Source organism: Salmo trutta, chromosome 32, assembly GCF_901001165.1.
Source record: "Salmo trutta chromosome 32, fSalTru1.1, whole genome shotgun sequence".
In the NCBI taxonomy this organism is placed as follows: domain Eukaryota; kingdom Metazoa; phylum Chordata; class Actinopteri; order Salmoniformes; family Salmonidae; genus Salmo; species Salmo trutta.
The window spans coordinates 16,502,213-16,530,086 of record NC_042988.1 but is presented as its reverse complement, the minus strand read 5'-3'; the positions used below and the strand labels follow the sequence as shown (position 1 = coordinate 16,530,086).

Below are 27,874 nucleotides of genomic sequence, written 5' to 3'. Positions count from 1 at the left end.
GCCTCAGATTGCAGCCCAAATAAATGCTTCACAGAGTTCAAGTAAGAGACACATCTCAACATCAACTGTTCAGAGGAGACTGTGTGAATCAGGCCTCCATGGTTGAATTGCTGCAAATAAACCACTTCTAAAGGACACCCATAATAAGAAGAGACTTGCTTGGGCCAAGAAACACGAGCAATGAACAAGACCGGTGGAAATCTATTATTTGGTCTGATGAGTCAAAATTTGAGATTTTTGGTTCCAACCGCCGTGTCTTTGTGAGACGCAGAGTAGGTGAACAGATTCTCTCCGCATGTATGGTTCCCACTGTAAAGCATGGAGGAGGAGGTGTGGTGGTGTGGGGGTGCTTTGCTGGTGACACTGTTTGTGATTTATTTAGAATTCAAGGCACACTTAACCAACATGGCTACCACAGCATTCTGCAGTGATACACCATCCCATCTGGTTTGCGCTTAATGGGACTATCATTTGTTTTTCAACATGACAATGACCCAACACACCTTCAGGCTGTGTAACCTGCCTAAATGACTACCGACCCGTAGCACTCACGTCTGTAGGCATGAAATGCTTGAAAGGCTGGTCATGGCTCACATCAACACCATTATCCCAGAAACCCTAGACCCACTCCAATTTACATACCGCACCAACAGATCCACAGATGATGCAATCTCTATTGCACTCGTGTGCCCTTTCACACCTGGACAAAAGGAACACCTATGTGAGAATGACATTCATTGACTACAGCTCTGCGTTCAACACAATAGTGCCCTCAATGTTCATCGCTAAGCTAAGGACCCTGGGAGTAAACACCTCCCTCTGCAACTGGATCCTGGACTTCCTGACGGGCCGCCCCCAGGTGGTAAGGATAGGTAACAACACATCCGCCACGCTGATCCACAACATGCTGATCCTCAATCCTCAACATGCTCAGTCCCCTCCCGTGCTCCCTGTTCATTCATGACTGCATGTCCAGGCACGACTCCAACACCATCATTAAGTTTGTTGATGACACAACAGTGGTAGGCCTGATCACCGACAACGATGAGACAGCCTATAGGGAGGAGGTCAGAGACCTGACCATGTGATGCAAGGACAACAACCTCTCCTTCAACGTGATCAAGACAAAGGAGATTATTGTGGACTACAGGAAAAGGAGGACCGAGCACGCCCCCATTCTCATCAATGGGGCTGTAGTGGAGCAGGTTGAGAGCTTAAAGTTCCTTTGCGGCCACATCCCCAACAAACTAACATGGGCCAAGCACACCAAGACAGTCGTGAAGAGGGCATGACAAAACCTATTCCCCCTCAGGAGACTGAAAAGATTTGGCATGGGTCCTCAGATCCTCAAACGGTTTTACAGCTGCACCATCGAGAGCATCCTGCCGGGTTGCATAACTGCCTGGTATGGCAACTGCTCGGCCTCTGACCGCAAGTCACTTCAGAGGGTAGTGCGTATGGCCCACTAATCACTGGGGCCAAGCTTCCTGCCTTCCAGGACTTCTATACCAGGCGAAATTAGAGGAAGGCCCTAGGAATTGTCGAAGACTCCAGCCACCCTAGTCATAGACTGTTCTCTCTGCTACCGCACGTCAAGCGGTACCGGAGCGCCAAGTCTAGGTCCAAGAGGCTTCTAAACAGCTTCTACCCCCAAACCATAAGACTCCTGAACAGCTAATCAAATGGCTACCCAGACTATTGGCATCCCCCCCATTCTATGCTGCTGCTACTCTCTGTTATTATCTATGCACTTTAATAACTCTACCTACATGTACATATTACCTCAATTACCTCGACACCGGTGCCCCCGCACATTGACTCTGTACCGGTACCCCCTGACCATAGCCCCGCTATTGTTATTTACTGCTGCTCTTTAATTATTTGATATTCTTATCTCTTACTTAAATTTTTTTTTTTTTTTAAATCTTAAAACTCCATTGTTGGGCTTGTAAGTAAGCATTTCACTGTAAGGTCTACAGTACAACTGTTGTATTCGGCGCATGTGTCATGTTTGTCTGAAGAATGGGACCAAAGCGCTGCGTGGGTATCGTTCCATATTTTATTATAACTGTGAAAACTATGTAAGACTTACAAATAAACTAATGAACAAAACAACAAACCGTGACGAAGAGGTGCAACATACACTTACTCAAAATACAATCTCCCACAAACACAGGTGGGAAAAACAACTACTTAAGTATGATCTCCAATTAGAGACAACGATGACCAGCTGCCTCTAATTGGAGATCATCCCAAAAAACAACATAGAAATACAGAAACAAGAACATGACAACATAGAAAATCTAAACTAGACACAACCCCGTCATGCCCTGACCTACTCTACCATAGAAAATAAAAGCTTCTATGGTCAGGATGTGACAGTACCCCCCCCCAAAGGTGCGGACTCCGAACGCAAAACATCTAACAAAAAAATGTAATTAAAAAAGGGAGGGTTAGGGTGGGTGTCTAATGTCGGTGGCGGCTCTGGTGCAGGACGAAGAACCCTCTCCTCCCGCGGATCCTCCTGTATCGGAGGCGGTTCTGGTGCGGGCCGAAGAACCCTCTCATCCTACTTATCCGCCAGCATAGGAGGCGGCTCGGGTGCAGGACGATGAACCCTCTCCTCCTGCGAATCCAGCATCATAGGAGGCGGCTCCGGTTCGGGTGTAGCCCCCGCTTCTCCCGTTGATCCCTCCGCTTTTATGTCACCGGACCGTGGATCGTCGTCAGAGGAACTGGACCGTGGTTCATCGCCAGAGGCTCTGGACTGCAGACCGCCGCTGGAGACTCTGGACTGCAGACCGCCGCTGGAGACTCCGGACTGCAGACCGCCGCTGGAGACTCCGGACTGCAGACCACCGCCGAGGTGCAACATACACTTACTCAAAATACAATCTCCCACAAACCCAGGTGAGAAAAACAACTACTTAAGTATGATCTCCAATTAGAGACAACGATGACCAAACTCTAATTGGAGATCATCCCAAAAAAACAACATAGAAATACAGAAACAAGAACATGACAACATAGAAAATCGAAACTAGACACAACCCCGTCATGCCCTGACCTACTCTACCATAGAAAATAAAAGCTTCTATGGTCAGGACGTGACAGCATGTGACAAATAAAATTGAATTTGATTTGATAAGGGCTATTTGACGAAGAAGGAGGGTGATGGAGTGCTTCATCAGATGACCTGGCCTCCACAATTTATTTATTTATTGGGTTTTATTTAACCTTTATTTAACTAGGCAAGTCAGTTAAGAACAAATTATTTATTTATTTACAATGACGGCCGACCAAAAGGCAAAATTCCTGCTGTGGGGATGTGGGCTGGGATTAAAAATAAATAAATAAAATATAAATATAGGACAAAACGCATATCACGACAAGAGAGACAACACAACACTGACAACAACATGGTAGCAACACAATTTGGTAGCAGTCACCTGACCTCAACCCAATTGAGATGGTTTGGGATGAGTTGGACCACTGAGTGAAGGAAAAGCAGCCAAGAAGTGCTCAGAATATGTGGGAACTCCTTCAAGACTGTTGGAAAAGCATTCCAGGTGAAGCTGGTTGAGAGAATACCAAGAGTGTGCAAAGCTGTCATCAAGGCAAAGGGTGGCTACTTTGAAGAATCTCAAATATCAAACATATTTTTATTTGTTTAACACTTTTTTGGTTACTACATGATTCCATATGTGCTATTTCATAGTGTTGATGTCTTCACTATTATTCTACAATGTAGAAAATAGTAAAAACAAAGAAAAACCCTTGAATGTGTAGGTGTGTCCAAACTTTTGACTGGTACTGTATTCTGTACCTGTATTTGTCATAATTTGAGAATGTGTGTGTATATATATATATATATATATATATATATATACATGAGCTTATATGAACCTGATACAGTATTGATCAGTGTGCTGTGTTTGACTCTAGGGTGCCAGAGGACTTGTCGGACCCAGAGGGCCACCTGGGCCACCTGGGCAGCCAGTAAGACAACATCCAACCTTCACCTTAATGCTATTCAATGGGCAATTGAACACCCTTCAAACCAGTCTGATATTAATAGATAACATCGAATACAGTTAAATCTGATTAGCTGTCTTTCTCTTTCAGGGTATTACAGGTGTGGATGGAGTTCAAGGGTCAAAGGGCAACCTGGTCAGTATTTTAAACTTAACTTTGGACTTGTAGTTTTCATGACCTCAAAATGACAACAGTTGATCCATGATGACTATAATGGGTGAATAAAAGCTTTCTAAAGATGGTGTTTAGAAACACAATCAGACCTGTGGAATGCAACTGACCTTTATTAATTAAACACAGCTAACAAAGCATTGACCACAGTGGAATAGCAGTCCCATGACCCTGTTTAGGATTCCTAGCATGTGGGGCTCTGACCATGTGACCAGGGTTGTGTGAAGAGAAAGTGTGTGTGACACTTGTTGTTTTGTCTCAGGGGCCACCTGGAGAGACAGGGCCCAGCGGTCAACAAGGAAATCCTGGATTACAGGTAACCCACAACCTCACACAATGTCAACACACAACAACATGTTGTCAAAAACATAATCATAAAAAACACAGTCTCAACACTTTCTGTCTTTCCCTTCTGTCTCTCTCTTTCTACTCTCTCTTTATCTTTCTACTCTCTCTCTCTCTCTCTCTCTCTCTCTTTCTACTCTCTCTTTATCTTTCTACTATCTCTCTCTCTCTCTCTTTCTACTCTCTCTTTATCTTTCTACTCTCTTTATCTTTCTACTCTCTCTCTCTCTTTCTACTCTCTCTTTATCTTTCTACTCTCTCTTTATCTTTCTACTCTCTCTCTCTCTCTCTCTTTCTACTCTCTCTTTATCTTTCTACTATCTCTCTCTCTCTCTCTTTCTACTCTCTCTTTATCTTTCTACTATCTCTCTCTCTCTCTCTCTCTCTCTCCCTCACACACACACACACACACACACATGAATCTGATTAATGCTTTGTTCTGGTCCAGGGCCTTCCTGGTTCTCAGGGTCCCATCGGCCTGCCAGGAGAGAAGGTAGGCACCGTGCATCTCTCTTCCTATCAGATTTAAAGACCTGATCTTGTGACCGCTATCAGCTCTGCCCCCAGGGGAGGCTGGCCTTGAACGTTGTGACCCGGTACCAGCCACTCCTGGCTCCCATTCAGATTACAGAGGACACTTGACAGGAAATGAATATCCAGGAAACACAAACTGGAACACACACACAGGCAGGCAGGGAGTCAGTTCTGTGCAATCACACACCAGAGCCTCCTCACACTATAGCAGGGCTACTCAACTACTATTTCCTAGGTGGTAAAGGTCCGGATGGATATTGTCTTCATCGGCGTAGTAATAAACCTTGTGAGTCGTGACCCATATGACCCCAGACTGTTCACTCTCCTCTTGTTGGCAGAAAGAACATTTAGCAGCTACAATTCTTCTACACATTTTGTCATGGAGCAGAGAGGAAATGGTGCAGTTTTCAAGCTAATTTCCTTCAATTTTGTGTTAACAAAATCATTGAGTCAACAAAATCAATGGGGGCCCCCATGGGCGTATAATCTATCCATGATAACTACAAGATTTAGATAGCTGGTTAGCCTAACATTCCTACCTATCTAACATGGGCTAGTTGATCAACTGTACATTACTGACATGTTAGAAATAGTTCTCTAATGTCTGTCAGTGAATGACATAACAAGAGGAAAACTTCCCATACACAACCAAATGTAAAAATTGCACCTTGTGCATTCTACTGTTACAACTCTCAACCACATTAATAAATTGAAAGCCTGAGTTTTTTATATTATTTATTTATAAAGTCGGTAGCCGCCGGTTGAGTATGGCTGCACTAGAGGCTAATCATAGTCAAAAACACAGGTACCATGTATCACATTGTTGTAGCCTGGTTGTTACCCTTCAGATTGATTTGTATATACAGTACATTTCACCACTCATGATCTGTCTCTGTCCCCCACAGGGTCCCCAGGGGAACGGTGGGCTGCAGGGACTCTCTGGTATCGATGGCCCTACTGTAAGTACATCCATCTGATTCTTCCTCAGCAGCACTGATAGCGCTGACCTTACCAGGGTGCATTACCTCTTCTCCACCAGCAGGGGAGAACAGAAGGCATTAGGAAAGTTCTCCAACGCAGCATTTCAATTAGCTCTATGAATGAAGGATCTGTTTACAAAAGGGCTTAGCTAAACTTACATCCACATGGCTTACGTAATAGTAAATAGGGCTTATGTTTCGTGTGTACTGTCATGTTCTGCAGACACAGCACCCTCCAAGTCCCTCTATACATTGTGCTGTATTCACTTTGCTTTGCACTGTCCATCAAGCTCCATTGATTGTTTCTAAACAGACTTGGAGATCTGTGGATAGTTAGAATAGTAAGGTACTGCCGGCTGGTACAATGCTGTATTACTTGTTATAAACATGTGTGAGCCTTTATAATGTCTTATAATAAGACTTCTAATATGCTATGTCTGTTCAATGTGTGCAGGGCCATCCAGGAAGAGAAGGCCCCCCAGGAGAGAAGGGGCTCAATGTGAGTTACAGTACAGCCCGTTAGACCTGCCTGGGTCATCATACCACTGTGCTGTCATGTAAACATCCATATTATCCAATCACGTTCCCTCATCATAATTCTCACATCACATTCGTTTGATGCATTGTCATCGGACACTCCCACTCCAATCATGTTCATCCACATTAGCTCACTGTCATCATCATCATCATCATTGTACGCTCACTCCCGTTGACTCATCCTTTTCAACATTGTATTTTAACAATGTCATTGTCATTGCGTAGTCACATCAATCCACCCCGCTGATCAGCGGTATGGTATTGATCATAAAGTGCACTCATCGTCATTGTCCACTCCAAAGCACTCATTGCCATTGTGTGATTTGACTACATCAGCCCAACACAGTTGCTCACTAGCATCTGTATAATGGATAGTGCTTTTCAGACAGATGAATCCTGATGTTGTTTTGTCGTACAGGGTTTGCCTGGAACCCAAGGGCCTGTTGGTTATCCAGGGACTCGCGGTGTCAAGGTGAGATGTTGTGTAATGGTCACGGTTGAAATGTCCTCAAAGGTACAATGGTGAGAGAGAGAGCCATTCCCCCAGACATGTCAATCTCTCTACCTGTGATGGACATGTTGTGGGAGTGTGTGTGAGTGTGTGATTGAGAGTTGACAGGTTCAGAGGGAGCAGGTGTATTCTCAGGAGGAGATCTAATGACAGTGGGAATAACGTTTGATGGATGGTAGAAATGACAATGTTGGATAAGAGAGGAACGTGTTTATGTGTGTGGGGGGTGGGATTGTGGGTATGGGTGTATTGTGTGTGTGTGAGCGCGTGTGTGGGTGTGTGTGTGTGTACTCGTGTATATGCGTGTGTGTGAATTTAGCGTTTGCACATGGAATTCAAAGTGTGTCTTGCGAGGATAGGTTGGGGTGTTGCATCCAGGCCGGGGTTGCTTACTCACTCAAAGGAATATTCACAGCACCAGTATTCCACCTCTAGGTCACTGTCATTAAGGCGCAAGCTGACCTCGTCTGCAATCGTTAATAGATGGTCAATAATTGGTCAATAGCAGGGCAAGGACAGGTTAAGAGCAAATCAATAGTCATTCATAAGTCATTCTCCAGGGTCAAATCATGGTGTTTCTTACAATAGCTGTAGCAGTAAAATTCAATAAAAACATGGTTTAGTGACAGCCCAAGCATGCTGTTGATAGTACTTTTATTTACTTCTGAATACGGTAATGTAGTACAGTATCATCTTGAATGGTGATTATCAGTGATATTGTGGCCTGTTCTGATTCTATTTGTATTTGAATGTATGTTTCACAGGGAGCCGATGGAGTGAGAGGTCTGAAGGGGAGTAAAGGAGAAAAGGTGAGAAAATAGTCATTTTTACAGTAATTCTGCTGTAAAACTAGAAGAATAGATATGATTACTCACAGTCAAAGTACCAGTTGTCTTACTGTCGGATACTGTAAAGGCATTGCATTTCTACTTCATGGTTTATTATGACATCCCCCATAGAGATTTAATAGATCAGACACCTGCCAGATCTCAGTACTGTGATTCATGAATCATCATGAATCATTAGAAATCAGTGTCTTCTTCTCCTCTTCACATTGCAGGGTGAAGATGGCTTCCCCGGGTTCAAAGGTGACATGGGCCTCAAGGGAGACAGGGTGAGAGTGTACCCACACCAGACTAACACACGCTTCAGATCAGAGCTGTCTCTCATTATGAACAAATAAGGTATTTTATGTAGAATGAGATGAGATCTCGGTCTGACCTGCTTTTCTGTCTGCTTCTCTTTCTTTCTATCCCTCTCTCTCTCTCTCTCTCTCCCTCTCTCTCTCTCTCTCTCTCTCTCTCTCTCTCTCTCTCTCTCTCTCCCTCCCTCTCTATCTCTCTCTCTCTCTGTGATGTGTGTGTGTGCGTGTGTAGGGTGATAACGGGGTCACAGGAGGTCATGGAGAGGATGGGCCAGAGGGGCCTAAGGGCCAGTCGGGACCCCTAGGAGAGATCGGAGGTGCTGGCATAGCTGGAGAAAAGGTACAGGAACATTATTTCACTAGTAACATTTACTGTATGTGTCTGGTTATGCAATATGTATGAGTTATTGGGATTATGCAGATATATGGATATATGCGTGTTCAGCGTGTCGGCTACAGTACATGTAATCACATGAACACCCTGCTAAACCATGTCATACAGTATTTGCATACATTATGCACTTTGTTTTTGGCAATGTTGCCAAGTCAACCATAATGATTCCACTCCTCTTTTTCTGTTAATCTCTCTCACTCTCTCTCTCTGTGTCTCTCTTTCGCTCTGTCTCTCCTTCCTCAGGGTAAACTGGGTGTCCCAGGGTTGCCAGGATACCCAGGAAGACAGGGACCCAAGGTGAAATCCAATTAAGAGCTTTAAAACTTTGTTTTACGTTAAAACTTTGAAACACAAAGAAGTGTGTATTTCTTTGGCTCAGCTCATTGCTGTCAAATAAAAAATAAAGCATGATAAATGGCTGATTTAAAAATAGGTATTTTATTAATAGTTCATTAGTGACAACAATTCATTAGCGGGTTGATTAATGGCGTATTTAAGGCAGTGTGTTTGACTTATGGATTAGATTTTGCTTAATTCGATACTGTGGTTAATTATTAGTTAATTAAATGTTGTGGTTGATGCATGATTAATGTAAGGCTGTAGATGGTTAACCTCTGTGTGTGTTCTCCAGGGATCCGTGGGGTTCCCTGGTTCTGCCGGGGTTCTGGGAGAGAAAGGAAGACGGGTGAGAACCATAGGACCTGTATTGAACCATACTGAACTGTATTGAACCATACTGAACCGTATTGAACCATACTGACCCGTATTGAACCATACTGACCCGTATTGAACCATACTGACCCGTATTGAACCATACTGACCCGTATTGAACCATACTGACCCGTATTGAACCATACTGACCCGTATTGAACCATACTGACCTGTATTGAACCATACTGAACCGTATTGAACCATACTGAACCGTATTGAACCATACTGAACCGTATTGAACCATACTGAACCGCATTGAACCTTACTGAACCGCATTGAACCATACTGACCCGCATTGAACCATACTGAACCGCATTGAACCATACTGAACCGTATTGAACCATACTGAACCGTATTGAACCATACTGAACCGTATTGAACCATACTGACCCGTTTTGAACCATACTGACCCGTTTTGAACCATACTGACCCGTATTGAACCATACTGACCCGTATTGAACCATACTGAACCGTATTGAACCATACTGAACCGTATTGAACCATACTGACCCGTATTGAACCATACTGAACCGTATTGAACCATACTGAACCGCATTGAACCATATTGAACCGTATTGAACCATACTGACCCGTATTGAACCATACTGACCCGTATTGAACCATACTGACCTGTATTGAACCATACTGACCTGTATTGAACCGTATTGAACCATATTGAACCATATTGAACCATACTGAACCATATTGAACCGCATTGAACCATACTGAACTGTATTGAACCGTACTGAACCGTATTGAACCGTATTGAACCGTACTGAACCGTATTGAACCATACTGAACCGTATTGAACCATACTGAACCGTATTGAACCATACTGACCCGTATTGAACCATACTGACCCGTATTGAACCATACTGACCTGTATTGAACCATACTGAACCGTACTGAACCATACTGAACCGTATTGAACCATACTGACCCGCATTGAACCATACTGACCCGTATTGAACCATACTGAACCGTATTGAACCATACTGACCCGTATTGAACCATACTGAACCGTATTGAACCATACTGAACCGTATTGAACCATACTGAACCGTATTGAACCATACTGAACCGCATTGAACCATATTGAACCGTATTGAACCATATTGAACCGTATTGAACCATACTGAACTGTATTGAACCATACTGAACCGCATTAAACCCTCTACTCTAATGCTCCTCTAACCATCCAAAGATTGGTGAACTGCCTGTAGTGTTTTCACTGATAGACAACTGAGTGATTGTAATAATGCTGCATTTCTCTTCTGCAGGGTCCATCTGGTCAAGCAGGAACTGGGGGTCAGAGAGGTCCTAATGTGAGTTAGATTTCTCCTCTGGTCTTACAGCATCTAAGTCTGTTGATCTCTATTGCATTGAGCCTATGGTGAGGTGTGAGTCACGGTTTCTCACCAACTGATATTGCACACCATTCATTTACAATCAGTGGTCATCAACCTTTTCTGAGTCAAGATCACTTTCTGAGTCAAAATGCAAGCCAAGAACTAACCGCTCAGATAACAAAATAAACATGACTTAAAAAACATAAGCCTATGCAACATTAACCAATTAAAAACAGTTCTGTAGCAATGAGGTTTGTGCAGTAGGCTGTAGGCCCAATACATTATCACTATGCTTGAATTGCAATGCCAATGTTGTTCTTCTCAGACTATTTAGAAATTATATTTCTAAATTGTAGGTATATCGTCACATTGGTAGTAGATCATTTGTCATATTACTTGTGAGGCACAGCTGAGTGAGCATAATCATTGAATCATTTATAATCATTTATTTTACTGGACTGATGGCCTGCATCTGATGGTTAGCTTTTTAATGGCTTATAAAAGTGTTGAAAGTCCTGAATAACAACTTAAACATAAACTTTAGAAATCTCACATTATCAACTTTGCTGTGCTTTCGAGGCTTCTTTTGACAGCCTATGGCGCGAGGAAACTGCACACACGGTGATCTGAGCGATCTGATTGGCCAGTGCTAGGCCTATTAGTGCACTTGATTTGCTCTCTGGGCCTGCTGGGTACGTGGAGTTCTACCTTCAGACATGGTTCAAAATGGGAACACTTTGCCTTTCCGGCACCAGGGCTGCTGAATCAAGTACACTTACCACCAGCACTAAACTCATTTTAAGAAATAGGAACGCGAGGCTTTATTGTTGTTTTTCTTTCCAGAAAACCAGACCGGTTGGCGACCACTGATTTACGTCATAGGAACTCTCATTCACCCCTTGTCATTTATCCTTCTTCTATGGATGAGTTGTGTTGTCATAAAGAGGATTATATTGATGTTGTTTTTTCATAGGGTGCCAGAGGGGGGAGAGGAGCACGAGGACCAACAGGAAAGTCAGGAGACAAGGTGGGTTTAGGCCAGTGCACAGCTGTCTCATAACGAGAGAAGGAGCAGGTGCTGTTGTGTTACTGTTCAGCACAGAATGCCATGCCATCTGGTGCAAAGAGATAATACTTACAATACTCTGCAGCTACATGTTTGAAACTGAAAGGAGTTATTTCAGGAGTCCTTTCAAAAGACCACCAATGAAATGATTAACAATGATAAAAAATATATATTTTCATAAAATGAATGAATAGACCAACAGGCTCAATAACTGTTTATCTCTCTATCCCAATCCTCCACCTTCTACATGATCCACCAATTAGGGCACCTCTGGACACGAAGGCCCACCAGGATCCACAGGAGACCAGGTAAGCTCCAGTCTGACACACAACAACCCCAAAGTTGAGCTATAATATAACACAGCTAGTAATAGCATATCTAATAATAACATATCTAATAATAGCATATCTAATAATACCATATCTAATAATACCATATCTAATAATAGCATATCTAATAATACCATATCTAGTAATACCATATCTAATAATAGCTAGCATAGGATGATAATATTATAATGATACACCCTGCTAGAAAAAAGCATCATTATGCTTCACAGATACATAACAGTGTACGATACCTACTGGTAAAGATAGTCAACTGGATTGAGTCTTTGTGTTGTCTGGTTGATCATACAGGGACCCCAAGGACCACAGGGAAGGAACGGCGAGGCAGGACCTAAGGGACCTAATGTAAGTGTGATGTGTCAAATGACAAGCAGCTTTTATTTATTTTATTTACATTTTTTTATTTAACCTTTATTTAACTAGGCAAATCAGTTAAGAACAAATTCTTCTTTACACTGACGGACAAGCCCGGCCAATCCCTAACCTGGACGACGCTGGGCCAATTGTGCGCCGCCCTATGGGAGTCCCAATCACGGCCGGTTGTGATACAGCCTGGAAACTAACCAGGGTCTGTAGTGACGGGAGCCACTCGGGAGCCCCTGCATGTTTAACATGTTTCTGTTTTTCTTTCCAGCCTTATGTTGTGTCTGTCTGTACTGTTTATCTCTATCTAGTGTGTATGTGTGTCTTTGCTAATAAAAAGTGCAATATTATTTTTCAGGGAGCGGTAGGAAAAGACGGACTACCAGGACATCCAGGACAGCGAGGGGAGCCAGTGAGTTAAACTGGGATTCTATGATAACCCAGGAATTACGTGGTTGTTAGTTACTTTTTCGCCGTTGTCCAAATATGGACATAGATTTCAACACTCATCAAGACCCCTAACAACACCACAACAACAAATAAGACAAAAGCTGGATACTGAATTACTGAAGTGCTAGAGTGGACTACAGACTGAAGACTACTAATCCTATCCATAATTCTCTTTTTCTTTCTTGCTCTTTCTCTCTCTCTCTCTCTCTCTCTTTCTCTTTCTCTCTCTCTGTCAGGCTGGCTCTTTCTCTCTCAGCTCTTAGCTTTGGGTCACGGCTTCACTTGCTGTTTTCTCACTTGTCATCTCTCCTCTCTCAGGGCTTCCAAGGCAAGACTGGTCCACATGGGCCAACGGGTGTGATCGGACCACAGGTGAGTTATCCAATAAGGGATTAGAACTACATTTGTAGTTATTTTGTGACACAATGAAAATCAAACCAATAAATGAGAGCTGTGAGGTAATGAGAACTCCTGTCTTGTTTTGTCTCTGTGGTTGTCGTTAGGGTAAATCTGGTGAGACTGGGCCTAATGGCGACAGAGGACACCCTGGGTCACCAGGACCACCTGGAGAGACAGGTTTACCCGGAGCAGCAGGCAAGGAGGGATCCAAGGTGAGTCCGTCGTGTTCATCTTCAGTGAATCATCTTCACCACCACCATCATCATCTTCAACACTATCATTATTATCATCATAAAAGCAATCTATAGAAGATCATACATGCCTCCTCCAGGACCCTCTCAGAAACGAGATATGTCACCTCACCTCAAGGGATTTATCCTTCCCACAAATTTCCAAACTGATAAAGAGGAGAAAAAAATTCCTCATTCCATACCTCACTGTGCTCCGTACATTACCGCTCATAAAATATGGATGTTCCTCTCAGTTGATGTGACTGTTGCACTGTACTCTGTGATTTATCACCTCATAAGAGGCCTGCTGTGAAATAGCACAGTTTCAAATAGAAATCAAACTGGATGGACATCAGAAATAGAGGAAGGACTAAAAACAAACTAAATATAACTATTGTAAAATAGATTGTGTCTGTAAAATGTGTATAAGATGCATAAACTGAAGGTAGAAGCCTAAGTGTTATTGTTTATTAGTTTACTCCAATTGGGGGAGGGGTGGTAGGGGTTGCGGGGAATAATAAAGGGATATTCTAAAAAAAGGGTGTATATGTATGTATGCATATATGTATGTGTATGTTTGTACATATATGAATGTTTATGTGTATACACACTACCGTTCAAAGGTTTGGGGTCACTTAGAAATGTCCTTGTTTTTAAAGGAAAAGCTTTTTTTTGCCCATTAAAATAACATCAAATTGATCAAAAATACAGTGTAGATATTGTTAATGTTGTAAATGACTATTGTAGCTGAAAACGGCTATATGGAAACGGCTATAAAAAACGTAACATTAAGATGGGCAAAAGAACACAGACACTGGACAGAGAAACTGCCTAGAAGGCCAGCAGCCCGGAGTTGCCTCTTCACTGTTGACGTTGAGACTGGTGTTTTGCGGGTACTATTTAATTAATTAAGCTGCCAGTTGAGGACTTGTGAGGCGTCTGTTTCTCAAAATAAACATGGTTGCTGATAATGGGCCTCTGTACGCCTATGTAGATATTCCATAAAAAATCTGCCATTTCCAGCTACAATAGTCATTTACAACATTAACAATGTCTACACTGTATTTCTGATCAATTTGATGTTATTTAATGGATATTATTTATTTTTTCTTTCAAAAACAAGGACATTTCTAAGTGAAACCAAACTTTTGAACGGTAGTGTATATATGTGGGTATGTATGTGTATGTGTGTTTGTATATGGATATATATATATTCACCCCAAAAATATATGGGGGATTGGAAATGATGCAGACAATTACATTGATGGAAGCAACAATCTATCCGCAGTATTAAAGCTGATCCACCCCTTAAAAAAATTACAAATTAAAAGAGGCCTGTCGTCAGCTCACTGGTAGACTCAGACCTAATCCTCCATATCTGTCTGTCTGTCTGTCTGTCTGTCTGTCTGTCTGTCTGTCTGTCTGTCTGTCTGTCTGTCTGTCTGTCTGTCTGTCTGTCTGTCTGTTCTGGTTTCCAGGGAGACCCGGGTCCGTCTGGAGCTCCAGGAAAGAGTGGCCCCGCTGGGCTCCGAGGCTTCAGAGGGAGCAGGGGCAGCCCCGGAGCCATGGTAACGAGCTAACACACCCACCTCACATCTCCTGACCTTCACCTTACTGACATATTACATTCTGCACTGATGTAAAGTACTACTGTATTGTATAGCACCCAGTGTTTTATGTGAAAATCACTGAAGGCCAGTTTCCTAGCTTTTTAATGGAGATTCTCCATTGACCATGCTGCTTTTTAGTCCAAGAGTGGGCTTCATCTGAATTAACTGATGGTGGACCATCTGATAACTGTATACTCTGACGGTGGGATGGAAACTGATTGGTTGGAGTCCTGTGATGAAGGCTCTGATTGGTTCTGTATGCTTGCCTCTCTCTAGGGCCCTGCTGGACTGAAAGGAGGAGAAGGACCCACCGGTCTGTCAGGAACAGTGGTAAATTGGATTTCATCATGTAGCAATTGTTTAATTCCCATTTTCCCCATGCTACCCCCCTAATCTCTACCTCCATCCCCCATCCTGGTCCGTATGTGGTCTATAGCCAACAAGGACATGTGGGAGGCTGTTACCATGGAGATCATAACCAGTGTACTAAATGAAAGAGTGAATCATGTGACGTTGTCCTCTTACCTCTCTGTTCCCCTGTCCTGTCGTTACCCAGGGAGCCACTGGGGAGAAAGGGCCTTCTGGAGCGGCTGGTGCTATTGGTCAGCCCGGACGCTCTGGTGGGGTCGGTCCTGGAGGACCAATGGGAGAAAAGGGCGAGCCAGTAAGAACCTTGGATCATTTCCTTATTCATTTTTTTTCTTATGCAACGCTAGTGTCAATTTCTAAATGGACACACGTACATCACTGCTCATTACTGAGAAATAAACAGCATGTGTGGGTTCCTCTGTACTGTATATGTTATATGTTATAATCAGTGTTTACGTGTGTGTGTGTGTGTGTGTGTGTGTGTGCATGCATGTTCCACTCTTTCTGCGTTATCTATTAATCAATATGTCATGGTGCAATATGAGATTAGAATAGTGGCGGTGTTTCCTCATCCATCTGTTCCCCAGGGAGAGAAGGGGCCCATCGGGCCGGCTGGACAGGACGGGGCGCAGGGGCCTGTGGGGCTGCCTGGGGCTGCTGGCCCCGCGGGGCCTCCAGGAGAGGACGGAGACAAGGTACTTACACCTGTACACAGGTACAGCACAGTAGGAACCATACCACTGTAGAGGGACAAATTAGGAGAATCCAACTACTGGCCCTCAAGGCCTGAAGCACTGCTGTTTTTTTTTATTGCTAGTCAATTGATCTATTGTCCTTATTAGCCATGGAGTCCACTCACCTAGTGGCCTTGATGCTGTGTGGGTGGGAGATGTATGGGTTACTGTGTGTGTCTCTATATCTCTGCAATGTGTGTGTGTGTGTGTGTGTGTGTGTGTGTGTGTGTGTGTGTGTGTGTGTGTGTGTTGTCTATAGGGCGAGACAGGAGGACCAGGCCAGAAGGGCAGTAAAGGAGACAAAGGAGAATCTGTGAGTCTTCATCTGGAGAGATATCAACCACAACACTGTCTTTTAGCCTCACAAGCCACAGTATTACACACCTGACAGGATATGACATCACCAGACACAGTATTACCAGAGAGAGGGAGGGGAAGATCCTATCTCTGGCACAAATCTGCCCATGTTCAGCAGATCCTTAATTATTAAGTAGGTGAAGAGTTTTTGTGTGGGGGGCAATGAAAGTTTTGAATTTAGTCAAGAGAAACATAAATTGCTATTTTGATACGTTAGGCTTATTTGTTCTAATAGAAGTTTCATAATGCTTAGGTTGTTACGAGTGTGCTGTTATAAGTGTGACACACTTTTTTTATTGAATATTTATTGAATATTAAAACATACAATCTACCTGCAGTGAAGCCGCTCAACATTTACATTACATTCAGTCATGTAACCGTCTCCCGTCTAGAGTGACCCACAGGGGCAACCAGGGCCCCGCCCAAGGGCACGTCGGCAGATTTCCCACCAAGTCAAAATGGGGACCGAACTAGCTTTATTTTTTACTTTTATCTTTGACCATCATTCTATCCCCCGCCCAGCAACTCCACTCCCACTTGTCTCCAGTTCCACATCCCAAACCTCAGTTTCAAACAAGTATTCAATTAACAAGATGTATCCACCAATCCAAAGAGAGGAATAGGTGGGAGCTTGACAGCCCGCCGTTCCGCTCTGTGGACAATGAATCCCATTGTTAGAGCGGAGACACAAGCATCTCATCGTTATATCCAGTATCTCTTGTACTACTCACCTGGCAGGATATGACATCACAAGCCATAGTACTACACACCTGACAGGATATGAAATCACCAGCCACAGTACTACCAATATTAACAATATAGCCGAGTGACCACTCTAACAATACGTCCTCAATGATTGAAGGAAGGCGAGATCAGGTGGGACCATTCTAGCCAATGAGAGGGCAGATACGAGTTGAACGCACTGAAATCAGAGGTTTCCGAGTTCCCAGTTGTTTTGAATGCGGCATATGTAACAGTATAGCTTCCGTCCCTCTCCTCGCCCCAACCTGGGCTTGAACCAGGGACCCTCTGCACACATCAACAACTGACACCCACGAAGCATCGTTACCCATCGCGCCACAAAAGCCACGGCACTTGCAGAGCAAGGGGAACAACTACTTCAGGTCTCAGAGCGAGTGACGTCATCCGATTGAAACGCTATTAGCGCGCACCACCGCTAACTAACTAGCCATTTCACATCGGTTACACATACACACCTGACAGTATATGACATCATCAGTCAAAGTATTACACACCTGACAGGATATGACATCACCAATCACAGTATTAAGCACCGGCCAGTATCCTCCCCGTCACCAGCTGCTATCACTAGGATAATTCAAATGAATAACTCAATAAATGAGAAAGGGTTTATAATTGAGCGTTGAGGTAATTATGTGCAGTTATAATTAACTGTACAGTATATTACTGTATGTGAGCTGTTATTTTCAGCTTTAGGCATTATAAGCCTTTCTTCATGGTCTAGTTAGCATGCACTGTGCATCTTCATGCACTTTATCTTATCTTAGCCCTGGCAGCTCTATCAAACTATTCAAAATATTGTCTAACACTTTCAGAAGCCAAGCAATCACAAACGGCTACCATCAACAGCTGCAATTTCACAGTAGTTGTGTTTTTTGAGCTCCCGACACAGTAGTGTTTTCCTGCAGTGTGTGATTGATTTACAGTATACTGTCAACAGCATCTCTGTTTCTCGGTCTCTTCTCCAGGGCCCTTCAGGACCTATTGGAATCCAGGGACCTGTCGGCCATCCAGGGTTACCGGTACGTCTATTCAATGTATCTGTCTTTACTGTGTGTTTGTGTGTACTGTATGTGTGTACAGCACTGACCTCTGTGTGTGTTTCAGGGTGTGGATGGGGAGCCGGGGCCGAGGGGCCAGCAGGGGATGTACGGGCCGAAGGGAGACGAGGGAGCGAGAGGCCACAAGGGGGCCACAGGACCCACTGGACTACAGGTGAGGAGACGAGATACCCCTCTGTTGGACTGTACCATCCATCTCTCTACTTCAGCATATAGCTGACAGGTGGACTGTATCATCTCTCATCAACAGCACATAGCTGATAGCATTGCAGTATCCCTACTACTGCGCCTCTAACCATACTCTGTCTTTACAGGGCATGCCAGGACTCCCAGGAGAGAAGGGAGACAGTGGACACGTGGGCACGATGGTGAGTACTGGACATACCATTGGACAATGACATAATTTCCCTATGTCCTATTGTTGACCTGGCAGCCTCACTGGACTCTCCCACCAAAGATCATTCCTTAAGCATGTCTCTCATCTTCATTGTGGTATAAAGCCTAACTAAAGTAAAACCCTTCTTGGAGGCAGTGTCTAGAGTCTGGCTCCATGTAGAGTGACTGGAGTGTCGCAGAACAGAACAGCCATGACACGTCCAGCTATACATCCAGAGAGGACTAGGGCTTTGTGTCTAAATGTAACAAGGAGTTCCTCTGGAGGGAGGGAGGGAGATGGTTTGAGGAGGAAGACTGCAGCGTGACAGCTGCTAATCAGATTAGCCTGAGCCGGGCCTGTCTAATGAGCATCTTCCTACTATTGTGACAGTCATTTCAGAATGCCACAGACCGTGAACACATGCTAAATAAGATTCTACACACACAGCTAGCGCCACAGCACACTCAGCCTGATTAGGGAGAGGGGAAGGAAGCGTCAAAACGGAACAAAAAACAGAAGAGGGAAAAAAAGAGAAAGAGAGAGGATGAGAGGGAACGAAAGATATGGGGGGACAGAGAGAGGGCAAGGAGGAAAGAGATCTCACTGGGAAAGCCTCATTTTGCTGTGGTTCACAGGATTGCAGCTTCTAATGCCGCGTAGCTTCCCAGTAGCAGGATTATAGGATATGTGCTTACTGTAGTGGATGTAGTAGTGTCTGGAGTATGTCTGTCTATCTTCGTGCTGTGTGTACAGTCTCTCACTGTATTGGGTTTTCAGCGTTTGTGAAGCACAGCTAACCATTAACTCTGGACTGGAAGGGAGCAGTCAGTGCAGTTAGGATGAATAGCTTGTTGTCCATGTTGAGGTGCACAGAGGGGTGGAATCCCATCACACTGACTGGCTAGAGCACTCTCATTCCCCCTGTAGCCTGATAATGGGTTCTTGTAGAGAACTAGAGGTTCCTCATTATAGAGAGAGAGAAGGAGTGGATAGAGGGAGGGAGAGAGAGATGAAGGGAACGAAAGAGAAGGAGATACTGTACAGAGAGAGGGGGTGAAAGACAGGAAGCGAGAGAGGGAGATAGAGACAGAGATGGAGGGAGAAAGAGAGAGAACCTTTCTGTGTGTCATTGAGGGTAATGGCTTGTCCTCGTGGTGTCTTCATCATGTCAGTGAGGTAATGATCATAGAGACTGCTTCTGTTCTGGGGATATGTTGCACCAGACACCAGGCCCTCAGTAGACTGAATGACTAGCATGCACATGTAACCGATGTGAAATGGCTAGTTAGTTAGCGGTGGTGCGCGCTAATAGCGTTTCAATCGGGTGACGTCACTCGCTCTGAGACCTGAAGTAGTTGTTCCCCTTGCTCTGCAAGGGCCGCGGATTTTGTGGTGCGATGTGTAACGATGCTTCGTGGGTGTCAGTTGTTGATGTGTGCAGAGGGTCCCTGCTTCAAGGCGAGGAGAGGGACGGAAGCTATACTGTTACACACAGTCACTGTACCCAGGGAGGAGCTGCCTGGTGGGTTACACAGTCTACTTTCTTTGGGATAGAGGTGTCTGCGTGTGCGTCTGCGTGTACTTGTGCATGTATGTGCTGTCTCAAGCCAATGGCTAATGATTTATTTTCTCCTCAGGGCCCTCCAGGACAACATGGTCCCAGAGGCCCCCAGGGGTCCATCGGTGGAGAGGTACAGTATATTTCTGACCTTATCTGACCACCTTTCTATGCATTGGGTTTGCTGCAGTATTGGATTGGTTTATGTTGCAAGACGGTATACTATTTTGCGCAGCTCTAACTTCTACTCAAATCTACACTACCGACTATCAGAACACACCCACCAATAGGGTTGTTACTTCACACACGGCACACACACTTCTCTACCCTCTACCCCTCTCCCTCTCCCAGACCCTCTGCCGGTTTGGAGCTGTGAATTATTAAATGGTATTAGAATGTAATCCCTCAGAGGGAGTTATATTTACCGCTCTATAAATCATTAAGGAGTATTAGACAATCATCCCTGAGAGGAAGTTATATTTACCTCTATTAATGGCCAACCCCTCAACATCTCACACCAATCAATTATTCACGAGAGAGAGACGGAAAGAAGCCACGCCACACACACACATAGTCAAAAATCAAGTGAAATCAAATTGTATTGGTCACATAGACATATTTAGCAGATGTTATTGTGGGTGTAGTGAAATGCTTGTATGAATTCAGTGGTACGGATTCAGATCGTCACATCAGACCTGGGTACAAATGTAATTTGATAGATCACATACTTTATTTGAGCATTTGCCTGGAGTGCTTGATGGTTTGTACTTTTGGGACTATCCCATTGGTTCTAATTTGAAAGATGTTGAATACCATTTGAACCTAAGTCGGATTCATATGGTACCATGGAAATAGAAGGGTGTAGAGATGGAGCGATCCATAAATGGATTGATACAGGTGATGTTGTGAAAGAGAAATGGATAAAGAGAAGCTTTGAGTCTGTGGGAAATAGAAGAGCTGGCTTGCACTGCAAGCAGGATAGTCTTCCACTCACTCACACGTTCCAATTTGTGCACTCTACCAAAGAGAGAGATGCTTTCACTGTCAGCACACACTTCCACATTGACACACAGTGAACAGAGATACAGAGAGACTGACTCCACACTCTGTTACTCAGATCGCACAAACAGAGGAAACTCACACACACAGACAACAGTCAATATTTTCTCCTAGTGATGATGGTGCAGCTGCTGTCTCAGCACCCTGACAGAGAACAGCAGACACCCAAAACAACATCAACACAAGAAACCTTTAGATGAAATATTTATTATTTCAGTCCTCCCTGTGTTGGTTCAAGTGGTTATGTTGTGTTGTAACAGGGCACTGCTGGCCAGCCTGGTGGAGTGGGCCAGCCTGGGATCGTTGGAGAGAAGGGGGAGGATGGAGAGGCTGGGGACCCAGGACCAGTTGGAGACACTGGTGCTGCTGTAAGTCATCCTCTCTCTCTCTCTCTCTCTCTCTCTCTCTCTCTCTCTCTCTCTCTCTCTCTCTCTCTCTCTCTCTCTCTCTCTCTCTCTCTCTCTCTCTCTCTCTCAACCACTAACTGTATGATTATATGGTGTCCCCAGGGTGGTAAAGGCGAGCTGGGGGAGAAGGGTGACTCTGGCCCCTCCGGAGCAGCAGGACCTGCAGGAGTCAGAGGCACGCCAGGGGAGGACGGACCCAAAGGAAACCCTGTGAGTAGATCTCTATGTAGGCCACTCATCTGCTAGTCACTAGTCCTTTAGGCCACTCATCCTCTACCAACTGGTTCTTGAGTTGGTGGCAGACCAATGAATTAGATTAATCTCAAGCGATGCTGCTGTAACTAACAGTCATTGGTAACTGACCACTCCCGGTCCTCTGTAGGGGCCCATTGGATTCCCAGGAGATTCTGGACCCCCTGGAGAAGCAGGGATCAATGTGAGTACAGCACCTGTAGAACCAAGAACATTCATTTCTAATGTTGACAGCAGTAGATGACTTATTCTTCGGTTCCTCCTCTAAATGTGTGTTTCTGGTTGAAACAGGGAGTTGATGGTGGACCGGGATCAAAGGGAGACAACGGTGATCCTGGGAAAGCCGTAAGTACAGTACAGCATTTACATCACACAGGAATTCATACGAACAGCATAAACATGTGTAACTGTGTATGTTCTCTGAGCTCATTCAACAGTATCACATACATAAAGTGTATGCATACCAAAGATATAGTATTGCCTTTGTACTTTGTCACATACAGAGAGGCTTGACTTATTCATGGATATGCTGTGCTTTCTTCCCTGTGTCTTTTAGACTGTGTGTGGTTGTTGTCTTTGAGACTGTGTGTGGTTGTGTTTCAACTCTGACCCTTTTTTCTGCTGTCCTCAGGGACCCCCAGGAGCCTCTGGAGAACCGGGCCCTTCAGGGCCCCTCGGGAGAAGGGTGAGTGTTGATGTGTGTGTGTGAGAGAGAGAGTGTTTGTGGGACTCGGATATCTTCAGGGATTTTATTGACCTCTATCTGTTTTAGAAGAACAAAAGCAGTGTAAGGCTTTTAAGCACTCGGGTATTGTCCCCAGCAGCTGAAACTCTGTCCTCATGTTCCCCCACCTCTCTCGCTCTCTCTCTCTCTCTCTCTCTCTCTCTCTCTCACCAGGGCCACTTGGGAGCTGCTGGAAAAGAAGGGAAACAAGGAATGAAGGGAGCAAAGGTAAGGATGTGTGGAACACTCAACAACACTCAACTCATTAATGAAATATGAAGAAAATAAATCCCCAAAAAGAAAAGGCTACTGCATTGTACACCACACATGTCAGTTTTACTCCGTTTTGTTTTCCTCTCCACCATGTCATTCTGTTCTTCTCTCTCATTCCTTTAGGGGACCAATGGGGTTGAAGGTCTGGTGGGGAAGAAAGGGCCAGTGGGGCCCCAGGGACATTCAGGGAAGCCTGGCCCAGAGGGCCTCCGAGGGATCCCAGGCCCCGGGGTGAGTCCCCCTCTCCTCTCCTCTCCTTACTCTAACTCAAACAGACATCTCCCTCTACTGTAGCCTGTGGCTCTGCTGCTCCACTCATCATGTCTCCCTAATTAGTTTAGTATAAACTGTCATTGGTTTACTATCAACATACATGGAGCATCTCAGTACAACCAGAAACAAGGCTTGGGGACATGTTGTTGAATTGATTAACCCCTATTTGTGTTTTCATTTGCAGGGTGAGCAAGGGTTAAATGGCCCCCCAGGCCAGACGGGACCCCCTGGACCTATGGTAAGATCCCCATGCATATTACATGTTCATATGTCAACCTACTGTACTGTTATTGCCCCTCTTTCACATAACTTATGGTAGGTAGCCTTGATAGGGTCAATTCTCCTGATACGTCAATTATATTTTTTCACCCATGTGTAACCATGTAGTGTAAATGTGATCTTGTGTTGTTCCCAGGGACCCCCAGGACTGCCAGGTTTGAAAGGAGACCCGGGCAGGAAGGGAGATAAGGGTCACGGTGGTCTGATCGGTCTGATCGGACCTCCAGGAGAGCTGGGAGAGAAGGGAGACAGAGGCCTGCCCGGAAATCAGGGCACACAAGGAACCAAAGGAGACGGGGGTAAGGGTGGCCTCCCTGGCCCCACCGGCCCCCCAGGACCCCCTGGACTTTCTGTAAGTGCCCCCTCCTCCTCAGTCCCCCCACCCCACCCAACTCTTCATAGTTGGCTTTGTTTTACTTTGATATGACTCTTCCTATTTCAAAATGACCTCTCTTCCCGTGTTAGGGTGCAGTTGGTGAGAGAGGATCCAAAGGAGACCTGGTGAGTCCAGTCGTCTGACTGTATCTCCACATTGTCATTCCTCTCCTTACACACCAGCCTATAGCTAGCAGCTGCCAGGAACATATGCTGCCAGACAAGCCGTTATCTCGCCTTGCCAAATGAACCATCGTTCAGCTTAATTTTCTACATTGTACTTTTTAAAATGTATTTTGGCCTTAAAAGTGAGCCCATACAGTGATGTGTTGTTCCTGTGGGTACAGTGTATTATAATAGGATATAGTGGTGCGGTGTGATGTTATGAAAAGTACCATAGTGTGTCATGTAGAGAGCAGGGGCTTTGGCCACAGACTGCTGATGCACAGAGCTGGATAATCCTATAAACCCTTGAACCATATCTGCCAGGATCAAAGAGGGATTTGGCAAACTAGTGTGAGAATCGCTCCAGGTGACTGGAGGATTGAGGCAGGATTTTGTTCCATTCTTTTCTTCAGGGCGCCATCGGACCCCAAGGAGACACTGGCCCCGCCGGATCCCCCGGACCCCCTGTAAGTCCTCCACACACACACCTCCACACTTCTCATCCACCCTACCTTTCTCTTTCTGTTTCTCTCCGTCACTGTTGTTTCTTGTCATCTGTCTTCCACTTGTGTTCCTTCCCTCCAGGGTCCGCCTGCCACCATGGTCCAGCTGCTGCCTATCAGAGACCACGAGGGCCGGAGGAAGAGGAAGAGGCACTCTAGGATGGTGCAAGGAGGCGCAGCTCCCTACGAGGAGGTAGGGATGAAGATGGATCTGGAGCAGGAGGTGTTCCTGCAGGCAGACCAGCCCATGCTGGAGGAGGCAGAGGGCATGGAGGAGGTGTTTGCCTCCCTCACCTCCATGAAGACAGAGGTGGAGCTGATGAGGAAGCCCCTGGGGACCTTTGAGAGCCCCGCCCGCACCTGCAAGGAGCTCATGATGATCCAGCATGGCTACAGAGATGGTCAGCACATCACCTCATCACCCTCGTATCACACAGATCTCCCCTCATCACCCTGCATTGGCACTCTTATTGACGTGAACATGTACAGTGCCTATAGAAAATCTACACCCCCTTGAATTTGTTTCACATTTTGTTGCGTTACAAAGTGGGATTGAAATAGATTTAATTGTATTTTTTTGTCATTGATCTACACAAAATACTCAATAATGTCAAATTGAAAAGAAAATTATATATTTTTTGTTGCTAATTGATAATTTTTTTATAACTAAAATATAGTCGTTGCGTAAGTATTCAGCTCCTTTGTTCAGGCAAGCCTAAATTTGACTTAACAAATCACATAAGTTATATGGACTCACTCTGTATGAAATAATGTCTAACCCTTCCTCTGTCCCCCATACATACAACATCTGTAAGTTTCCTCAGTCAAGTATTGAATTTCAAGCACAGACTCAACTACAAAGACCAGGGAGCTTTTCGAAAGTCTAATAAAGAATGGCAGTGATTGGTAGATGGGTAACAATAACAAATCAGACATTGAATATCTCTTTAAGCATGATCAAGTTAATAATTATGCTGTGGATTATGTATTAAACCACTCAGACACATAAAAAAATAAAGTTGTCCTTCTGAACTGAGCTGCAGGACAGTAAGGAAACTGATCAGGGACATCACCATGAGGCCATTGGGGATTTTAAAACAGCTACAGAGTTCAACGGCTGTGATGGGAGAAAACTGAAGATGGATCAACAACATTGTAGTAACCTAAATGACAGAGTGAAAAGAAGAACACAAATATTCCAAAACATGCATATGTATGCAACAAAGCACCAAACACGGCAAAGGAATACCCTTTTTGGCCTAAATGCAAAGCCTTATGTTTGGGGAAAATCCAACACAACACATTACTGAGTCACTGCCTCCGTATTTTCAAGTATGGTGGTGGCTGCATCATGGTATGGGTATGCTAGACATCGGCAAAGTCGGGAGTTTTTCAGGATGAAAAGAAACAGCATGAAGCACAGGGAAAATCCTAGAGGAAAACCTGCTTTAGTCTGCTTTACACCTGACACTGGGATAGCAACTCACCTTTCAGCAGGACAATAACCTAAAACACAAGGCCAAATCTACACTGGAATTGCTTACCAAGAAGACAGTGGCCAAGTTACAGTTTTGAGTTAAGTCTGCTTGAAAATCTATGGCAACACTTGAAAATTGCTTTCTAGCCATGAACCCAACAGAGTTGACAGAGCTTGAAGCAGTTTGAAAAGAATAATGGGCAAATATTGCACAATCCAGGTGTGTAAAGCTTTTCTGAGACTCACCCAATAAAACTAACAGCTGTAATCACTGCCAAATGTGTTTATAACATGTATTGATTCTGGGGGGTGAATATTTATCTAATCAAGTTATATTAGTGTTTTCTTTTTCATTATTCTTAAAAAATATATCTAAATAATTGTTCTTCCACTTTGACATTACAGAGTATTTTGTGTAGATCGTTGACAAACAATGACAATAAAATCCATTTTAATCCCACTTTGTAACACAATAGTATGTGAAGAAACCCAAAGGAGGAGTAGACTTTCTATAGGCACTGTATTTGATTGAGCAAATGAGCCACCAAATCCTCCAATAGCCAGTATAATTACCTGTTACATCATACATACTCTATGATTTCATGTCTTCCCCTTTCTCTTGCCTGATCTGCTGTCCCGTATTGAAATGACACCGCTGTCTCTGTCTCCGTACCTGTCCCAGGTGACTACTGGATCGACCCCAACCAGGGATGTCACAGGGACTCCATCAAGGTCTTCTGTAACTTCACCGCTGAGGGAGAGACCTGTCTCTACCCTGACAAGAGGATTGAAACTGTGAGTCTCAAACTACCTTGATGTCTGCTCACATCAACATAACTAGAACATTGTAGTAGTGTACAGTACATGGCCTCAGATCAACTGGTGTCTTACAGATGCACTATCTTGATTTGACCCTATTTTTCACAGCAGGAAAATAATCCACCAGCTATAGGATATGTTATTTATTATGTGGATTATAATTAATAGACATTTTTTAGGGGTTGATATATTTTCTGTAACATTTTTCATAATGGCAAATCAATTTTAAAGTGGAAATCACCCACTTTAGAAGCCTTTTAAAACCTTTAATACACTACAATTGGTATTTCCTGCTGTGCAGGAACATTCTCCGCAACAACAGAGTGATCAAATTAAGATACCGGATCTGTACATCCTCAGAATCCTGTGTTACAGAGATTCCTTGTTTCCTTCTCTATTCTTGTGAACAGGTGAAGCTAGCAGCCTGGAACAAAGAGAAGCCAGGAAGCTGGTTCAGTCAATACAGGAAAGGCAAACAGGTACTGACCACTTTCAACTGCTGCCATTCATTTAAATGTTTCCAAACCCCAGGTAGATTATATTAATTTAAAGGGAGTGCATTTGAATAATAAGCATGTGTATAATTGAGTAGATGTGCATGTGTGTGAGCATGTGTGTGAGCATGTGTGTGATAGAACCTACTGTCCAATAGAGGGTTCATGTATGTGCCCATGTATGATACCTGTGTTTTCTGCCTGCAGTAGTGAGTGAGTCACACAGAGCCATTGGCAGCAGTGGACTCTCATTGAAGAGCATTCAGAGCTTTGAGCACTGGTCTTTCATGTGCACCTGACCAGACATCTCTTAACACAGAATCCCAATCCCTTTCACTGACTCTTTCACACCCACGCCATTGTGTCCTTTTCTCTCTCTCT

General features: G+C 44.3%; 1 protein-coding gene across 2 annotated transcripts in view; it reads left to right on the top strand.

The window, feature by feature from the left end:
* The window catches only part of LOC115171249 (collagen alpha-1(XI) chain), a gene marked incomplete at its 3' end in the record, with an annotated part of 73,532 nt that extends 46,054 nt beyond the window's left edge, over positions 1 to 27,478 (top strand). For both annotated transcript variants that reach the window (XM_029727879.1, XM_029727878.1), the window contains 42 exon segments: positions 3,946 to 3,999; positions 4,126 to 4,170; positions 4,469 to 4,522; positions 5,000 to 5,044; positions 5,991 to 6,044; positions 6,520 to 6,564; positions 7,021 to 7,074; positions 7,878 to 7,922; positions 8,174 to 8,227; positions 8,490 to 8,597; positions 8,895 to 8,948; positions 9,283 to 9,336; positions 10,643 to 10,687; positions 11,685 to 11,738; positions 12,041 to 12,085; positions 12,416 to 12,469; positions 12,846 to 12,899; positions 13,256 to 13,309; positions 13,441 to 13,548; positions 15,045 to 15,134; positions 15,453 to 15,506; positions 15,733 to 15,840; positions 16,133 to 16,240; positions 16,539 to 16,592; positions 18,367 to 18,420; positions 18,506 to 18,613; positions 18,774 to 18,827; positions 20,473 to 20,526; positions 21,713 to 21,820; positions 21,962 to 22,069; positions 22,242 to 22,295; positions 22,403 to 22,456; positions 22,743 to 22,796; positions 23,010 to 23,063; positions 23,232 to 23,339; positions 23,566 to 23,619; positions 23,797 to 24,012; positions 24,126 to 24,161; positions 24,614 to 24,667; positions 24,786 to 25,104; positions 26,863 to 26,975; positions 27,410 to 27,478. In XM_029727879.1, coding sequence (XP_029583739.1) covers positions 3,946 to 3,999; positions 4,126 to 4,170; positions 4,469 to 4,522; positions 5,000 to 5,044; positions 5,991 to 6,044; positions 6,520 to 6,564; positions 7,021 to 7,074; positions 7,878 to 7,922; positions 8,174 to 8,227; positions 8,490 to 8,597; positions 8,895 to 8,948; positions 9,283 to 9,336; positions 10,643 to 10,687; positions 11,685 to 11,738; positions 12,041 to 12,085; positions 12,416 to 12,469; positions 12,846 to 12,899; positions 13,256 to 13,309; positions 13,441 to 13,548; positions 15,045 to 15,134; positions 15,453 to 15,506; positions 15,733 to 15,840; positions 16,133 to 16,240; positions 16,539 to 16,592; positions 18,367 to 18,420; positions 18,506 to 18,613; positions 18,774 to 18,827; positions 20,473 to 20,526; positions 21,713 to 21,820; positions 21,962 to 22,069; positions 22,242 to 22,295; positions 22,403 to 22,456; positions 22,743 to 22,796; positions 23,010 to 23,063; positions 23,232 to 23,339; positions 23,566 to 23,619; positions 23,797 to 24,012; positions 24,126 to 24,161; positions 24,614 to 24,667; positions 24,786 to 25,104; positions 26,863 to 26,975; positions 27,410 to 27,478 — 3,165 coding nt within the window.
* Positions 27,479 to 27,874: the final 396 nt, after the last annotated feature.